Source organism: Nothoprocta perdicaria, unplaced genomic scaffold, assembly GCF_003342845.1.
Source record: "Nothoprocta perdicaria isolate Ctin4 unplaced genomic scaffold, notPer1 scaffold_407, whole genome shotgun sequence".
In the NCBI taxonomy this organism is placed as follows: domain Eukaryota; kingdom Metazoa; phylum Chordata; class Aves; order Tinamiformes; family Tinamidae; genus Nothoprocta; species Nothoprocta perdicaria.
The window spans coordinates 319361-326733 of NW_020455652.1; the positions used below are offsets into that span (position 1 = coordinate 319361).

At 42.7% G+C, this 7373-nt stretch overlaps 1 protein-coding gene across 2 annotated transcripts in view; it reads right to left on the minus strand.

The window, feature by feature from the left end:
* Nucleotides 1–7318, minus strand: part of NSMCE2 (NSE2 (MMS21) homolog, SMC5-SMC6 complex SUMO ligase) — a 126141-nt gene extending 118823 nt beyond the window's left edge. For both annotated transcript variants that reach the window (XM_026045648.1, XM_026045649.1), the window contains exons 1-2: nt 7229–7318; nt 4270–4417 (exon numbers count right to left, since the gene is read on the minus strand). In XM_026045648.1, the coding sequence (XP_025901433.1) occupies nt 4270–4402 (133 nt within the window). In that variant the 5' untranslated portion in view covers nt 4403–4417; nt 7229–7318. The remainder of the gene's footprint in view (nt 1–4269; nt 4418–7228) is intronic.
* Between the last annotated feature and the right edge of the window lie 55 nt (nt 7319–7373).

The window sequence follows — 7373 nt, forward strand, 5'->3', positions numbered from 1 at the left end:
CAAAACTAATTACATACGGTCTGTTTTCCTTCTTACAAGGTCTTAACAACTTCTTAGAGTGTATTTTTCAACTTTGTCTATCTACCAACACCACAAATATGTTTGGTGCAAAAGGCCGCAAATTCTCAGTGGACTGGCAATTCTTAATCATTCACAGACATAAACAAGCAAAGCTAACTGAAAAACAAAAGGGTTTCAGGATCAGGTTCACCCAAATTAACAGCAGGTAASAGGAATCCTGTACAGCACCATTGCCTCATTTTGTTGGAGATTATAATGTTCACAAACAGGCAATGCCTGACCTGAATACTTAGCACTAGTGAATTCTGTGCAAAAATCTTCACAGGATTAGAGCAAAGTTCAAGTGGACTTGTTATTCTTTACAGTTCCTTAATAAAAACACCTGTACTTTCCTATTACCTCTCACTAGGAATCCCAAAACCTCTCACAACATTTAATAACGGCTTAAATGGGCAGAAATCATTCTAAGTTTACTACTCCAGACTGCAAATACAAGTGAAGAAAACGATGTGCATAAGTAGAGATGAATATGAATCCACTTAGAAATATCAGGACTTCAACCTTTCCATTCACGTGAAATGGGGAAGCAAGGTCACAGAGAATTAAACTAGGTTCTGTCCTACATTTCAAAATAACAGGGAGATCAGATCTTTAAGCCTTCAAAGTCATTTGAACAGCAGTTTATGCCAGTGAAACCGATTCCTTCACTTTTTTTGATTTCTCTGTCCAGTATTTACTGCAGAGCTATCATGTTTAATTGATTAATCTAGCTCTTCCTCCCCCTTCATTTCTATTATACTTGTATATGCTCCTCCCAGTAGATATTTTATCTTTTCAGAACAGATAATCAAAAGGAAAAACAAGTTAATCAGATCTGAGCAGCTAATGCTCAGGAGGAGGAGAAACTCTGCATGTGAAATCACTTTTTAAACAAAAAGCCGAAGTTTGACTCAGTTCTGAAACTTTCAAGCACTGTCTGAGAATAAAGGTGTGAAAGATCTATTGTACTATTTATTCATGATAATCAGATGTCCCTGATGTCTAACTCAAAGAAGAGTCCTGTCCTCTCTAGTTAGTCTGTATTGCTTCACTCAGAGGAAAAATATTTCTTTCTATCTCTTTTGCATTATTACACAGTTGCAATATGTTTTTAAATAGCAGTCATTATTTACCCAAGAGACTGCTTTATTTCAAGGGTGGAAAAAGTCGTCATTATTTACCTCACAGGTAGCTGAGATGCTTAACCACTGTTTGCAAAGCACCTGAGATGGCCTGAAGAAGGGCAAGGATGAAGAACTAGCAAGAGAAGTCACTGAATACCCTGAGGGAACTTGTGCCCACCAGTCTGGCACCTCTTCCTCTCAGCACCCTCTGCTATCCCGAACCAACCAGCACTTTGCTCCCTTTTCCTTCCATGTAATACTGCCACCATCTGTTGAAATAGCCTAAATTCACACTCATTCCAGTTTTTGCAGCTTCCATGACGAGTGACCTCTTTGCACTGTGGGTGATTTAGCCAGGGAGGATCAGTGCTATTCACAGGCACATCAGCACCACACAAACCAGCCAGTCTCTTCCCAGCGTGGTCGGTAACTCCATGGAAACACTGCTTTTTTCCTGCCTTCACCTGCCCCCTAGTGAGCTCATATTTTCACTCCAGCTGAACAATCATGAATTTGCTTTATAGCTTATGCACATTCAAAGCTGCTGAAACTCCAACCTGTTCTTTTTTCACATCCTTTAGAAATGAATTGTACAGATACAGAAATTGTCACATATGAGTTGGAAGTGAGAGCTAACCAGTCAAGTCGGGCAGATCAGATGAACCTGACTCTAAAACACTACAAAAAATACAGTACATATTTACCAAAAGCAGGTCTTGTCACAGAAATCCTGTATCTTTCCTGATGATGCTAATATGGAACAAAACCACCTGAATTCCAAGTCAAATACATGACAACCTTTAAGCAGAGGGGAAAAAAAACTTAAAATGCAAGATAATAGGGGAAAAAAAAGGTCATAGAACTGTTCCACATACATCAACAAGGAAAAGAATAGAGGTGGTATCAAAGAGAACTGCTCTTAATACAGCATTACACCGTAATACCAGAGGAAACAGATATATGGCCTTTAACGAACAAATAACACTCTGGAATACCTTTTCCAGAGATACTATGTATGGATACTACATAAAAAAAATGTGGTGCTTCATCGTTCTACAGCCACAACTGCACAAGGAATATGCCCATGCTAAAACCAAATCAAGTCTATGAAATAACCTAGTCGTTAACACTGAGCATAAAAAATTCAGGTGATCTCAAAACTGGCTAGAGCACAAAATATCGCCCTTTTCATAGAACCACAGGGTGGTTGAGGTTGGAAGGGACCTCTAGAAATCATCGAGTCCAACCCCCTGCTCCAGCAGGGACACCCAGAGCACRGGGCACAGGGCGGCATCCAGGTGCATTTGGAAGATCTCCAGAGAAGGAGACTCCACAGCCTCCCTGGGCAGCCTGTGCCAGGGCTCTGGCACCCTCACAGAGAAGAAGTTCTTCCTCCCTCACATGGAGATGGAACTGCCTGTGTTACAACTTATACCCATTGCCCCTTGTCCTGTCACTGGCCACCACTGAGAAGGGTTTGGCCACTTCCTCCCCTCGGGTATTTGTACATATTGATCAGATCCCCTCTCAGCCTTCTCTTCTCCAGGCTGAACAGGCCCAACTCACTCAGTCTCTCCTCGTATGACAGATGTTCCACTCCCTTAACCATCTCTGTCGCTCCCCACTGGACCCTCTCTAGAAGCTTCACGTCCCTCTTGYCCAGGGGAGCCCAGAACTGCCCCTAATGCTCCAGGTGCGGCCCCACCAGAGCTGAGGAGAGGCACAGGATCCCCTCCATCCACCTGCTGGCAACATCCTCCTGATGCAGCCAGGATCCCACTGGCCTCCTTGGCCACGARGGCACTCATTTTGATTACCAAATGAAATGGTCACAGTAAACTGGAGGTTGTATTTAAAACTAGCATGACAGAAGTTATGTAACTGAGGAAGATAAAATTATCTAGGAGTACACAGCACACATCTTCATCTGCAAACAGCTTAGTGGAGTTTAAGTTTCCTTCCACCTTTCCGTATATGCCTGCAATAAGAGCTTGATTTGACTTTCGCTGAAGGATGAAATTACCGCAAACCCTTCGCTTTTGTTGCCTTCTGTGGATCATTGAGGTCTTGGGACCACCAGAATTTATCACAGGCAAATATCCATGCATCTCTTATGGCGAATTAGCAGAGATGGTAGCTTCAAATGCAGAGAGGGAAGAGAACTGGTTATACCAGTTTTACTGCAAAAGGAATTCCAAGGTAAATATTTAGGTGAGTTTTCCTCTACCGCTATAGACGAGGGGCCTCAAATTTTTTCTTACATTTACATACATATAAAGGGCAGAGGACACTGAATCTACAAACCAAAAATTGTTCATCTTGATTTAACATAAACTTTGGCTTAGTTGARTACAAGACAGTAATTATTTTGTTTTAGAGGACTCTCACTCTCCACTCATAATTAAAAATTTTGTTTAGGGTTTTGGAGCATGGAGTTTTCAATTTTCCTTATGAAAGCTTTATAGTAGATCCAAGGAGCTGTAGTGACAGCAGGCTAAATACTTGTCTTTGAAAGGCAATTTTGCAAGGCACCTGTTGYTGTAAAACAGCAACAAGTAAGATAAGACTGCCAGATGTGATCACAGATTATGGGTATTTCTCTTTGCAAGTGTCCAAATAGAAGCACCCTAAATCAGTCTAATTTTAGCAGGAAGAGACAATATTTAGAAAAACGGCATATCTTATACATGTCTCCAGTTCTGTATGCAAAATCAGTATTATTTTCATGTAACTTGCCCTAAACATTAAACACACACAAGAAGCATTATTAGAATGAAAAGCACTTTATTCACCCTTTCCAGAGGCTTTCTCCATCTCTTTCAGCACTGTTGAAATTTCTACAAGGCTGTAAGATAACCAACACTGAAATGCAATTAGTCTTTTGTATTATAAAGCTAGGAATTTATCATTTAGGACAATGAGGTGATTGGAATGGTAACAACCTAAACTGGCCAGAAGAGCAGCTGTTTCTATAAGGAAGACAGATAGTGACTGTTAGCTAAGTGAGAWCATGCAGGCCTACAAGTTACATGTGAGGCTCAAGAGGAAGTATAAGCAAGATAATGTACTCAAAGGAATTACTTACTGAAACTCTCCACAAGGTCAAGGGCAACACGAGTAGCAATGTCCATTCCAGTGTCAATGTAAGACTGGCAGTTTCTCAGTGATGAAAGAGAAGAATCCACACAGCTGAACGAGATGGTCGCCGCCCCCGGCATCTTGAAACCACTAGTCTGGAAACAACAGATATAACAGTTTGAAGGCAGTTAATACACAACCATGTGGAAGAGAAAACAGGACAGATAGCAAACTATAGAGCCATAACAAGGCCGCTCAGACATCTGAAAATGGGCACGAAATCCCAGCTCCCAAAATGTCACAGAAAGTTTAGTCAGTGGYACCAGTAGAAACACGGTTCACCAAAAGACTTCTACCCCCTTCCTATTCAACGCTAGGGAAAACTACACCACAAAAAGCAGCTTGCAATTTTCATCTTCTTATTCCTCTTGCTATGCCACAGTGAGATGGAAATACTTGAGGATAATGTTAGCTGGAAAGTTGCTGCTCTGTTTCAAACCCAAGAAAGCTGGTAGGCCCCAAAACTCATCTCTTTTCTAGGAATATTGGCAGTTAGGGTAGTAGGAAATACGGCTTCTCSCATCACATTCAGCTCCATCAAACTACCAACCTGCTCCAACAAAAAGCTGGCTGTCTGAAAATATCAAATAAAGGGTAGCTTTTCTAAGAACATACTTAGCAGCAAATCATCTAATACCATTTCTTAAGTAAAAGCCTACCTTACACATGGTCTCAATTTCAACCAAAGAAGCCACTGATGTAGTTTTTAGTAGCAATGTTCCACTGTCACAGAGCACTGAATCACATAAGATTCATTTCTGTGCTCTTCACCACCTTTTCCCTTTCCACTACAGACCACAGCTACAGCCCTGCTGGAATTAGCTCCTTTTCCTCTGTCACTAAGATGGCCTTCAAGTGTTGACATTGCTTATGTTGTCCCTATGACTTGAATCGTGCATCCTGTCCACACCAGTGGGTGGCCTCATCTCAAAATTTTCAACTTCTGCTCTTCTTTTTTTTTTTTTTTTTTTTTTKTTYTYTGCCATAATTGGCCTGGTCAACAGGTAAAGGAAACATGGATCCGGTGTGGTGAGTTTTATGATGCAAGTTGCAGGAAGGAAGAAAAATTCTGGTCAGCTTTAGGCAAACAATTCACTATAAAACCGCATGTTTCAAATAGATAAAAAAAAAAAAACATTAGTCCATGTAAACAATAACTGGTGTTATCAGGGACTAAACTGACATTATATTGGGGAGGGAGGAAAGGAAATCCAACTAGGGTACACCTGAACTTAGATGTAACTTGTACACAGAATAACAAGGGGATGCGAGACTCTGGATTACTGCCTTTCACAGGCTACAGTCCAACAGAAATTACCACAATATCTAAGTAGAAAGGACAAGGCTTTACACCCAAGGCTCTGTCTCCCACCTACTGCTTTCCCTCAGATTCCAGAACTATTACTTGCACTCATCCTAATCTCAACAGCATCGCCATCTTCCACATGGATGTCACATAGATTCTGAGGCTGGAACTCCTGCTGTCATCTTCCTTCTCTCTTACTGTTTCTTTTCTTTGCTATTTTTTATTTCTTTCTTTAAATAAAGAAAAAAAAAGTGGCCACTCAAGACTATCTGGAGTCCTCTGACYTGAGTTTACAACAGCCTTTTAATAACTCAGCTGTTCAAGCCCATGACAACTGGAACTTATGAGCAGCTTCCTGAGTTTGCAAGAGCCTTATAAAAAACTCAGCTCTTAAGTTCATGACAACTTGTGAGCAGCTTCCCCCTCTGTCCCCTTGTAAAGCTGCATTTCATCATACCGGAGGCTGTGATTCACGTTGACTTCTGCTGTCCCCTCCAAAAGGCAGCAGCTCCTACCTGCAGGGCCACTTAAAAATCCATCAAACTGACAGGAAGGAAAGACAAGGGAAAAGCTTCTTAAAGAACTCCATAAAAGTAACAGAGAAGGATGCTCTTAAAACTTTAGTTAATAACCAATGCTTTAAGCCATTACACTAATTTCTTTGCCTATTTTTTAAAGCATATTCCTTCWTGCTGGGAGTGTTTGTACTGAACCTCTGCAATCCAAACTTTTTACACTCTTCATCACATCAAAAACACATTAGCAGTTTTATCTTTAGTGTATCAACACTAACAGGGAGAACCTAATTCACTTCTTGAACTGGGTAAATCTCATTCACTGAGCAAGTCTGCTGCTCTTCTGGAAATTTCACACTTACACAATGAAAGAAAGGAACCTGAAGAAACAGTAACAGCGAAAAGTTAAAAAAGTTCCTTCATTCTTCTGAAAACTGTGGGGAGACCCCCATAGTTGTACAGGAATTGAGGTTGTTGTCCACAACACTAAATCATTCTCTCCCATCGGTAGTAACATTGCATTTTGTGTTTTGGCAAGTAATTTAGGCACCCATGGAGAGATGCTCTTCATAAAATTTTGAATCTGTATAAAGAGTTTGATGCCCCCATGCACAGAGGGCATCTCTTAAGCTTTTACRTTAACTCTTCAAGCTCAACTTCCAGCGCAGAGCTGTCCGTGTTGCTCCAGAGGAGAGAACTGGTTCCTCTGCAGAGCGGGGCTTGGATCCGTGTCTTTATGGGACTTCATATTGCCAGGAAGGCCTTAACTGGGAGATGAAYCAAGCGCTTGGATTTGCGACCCCCCTACCCCTCATCCTCAGGGAGACACAAGCAGCAAACGCACCATTTCAGCGGGAGACCCAAGTGGGCCTAGCTAAGGGTTTTTTTATTATTATTATTTCTCTCTCTTTCAACAATATTCAGGAAAAACGGCAACGCAGAAGCCCCGAAAGGTGCAGGTTTCAGTTCTGCCGCCTCGGCGCGCACCGCCGGCCCCCGCCCGCAGCGCCGCTCGGCGGCCCCGTCCCTGCTCCCCGCCGGCCCTGTCCCTGTCCCTGTCCCCTCGAGGCGGCCCCTCCGCTCACCTCGTCCCCGCCGCCTCAGGGGGCTCCTCTCCGGGCGCGCGGGGCCGGCGGAGGCGGCTAGGACTGRCGGCGGAATCGCCTCATCAGCCCGCGCCTCCGCGCGCCGTCATGTGATGGCGCCGCCTCCTTCCCGCTTCCCTCCTTC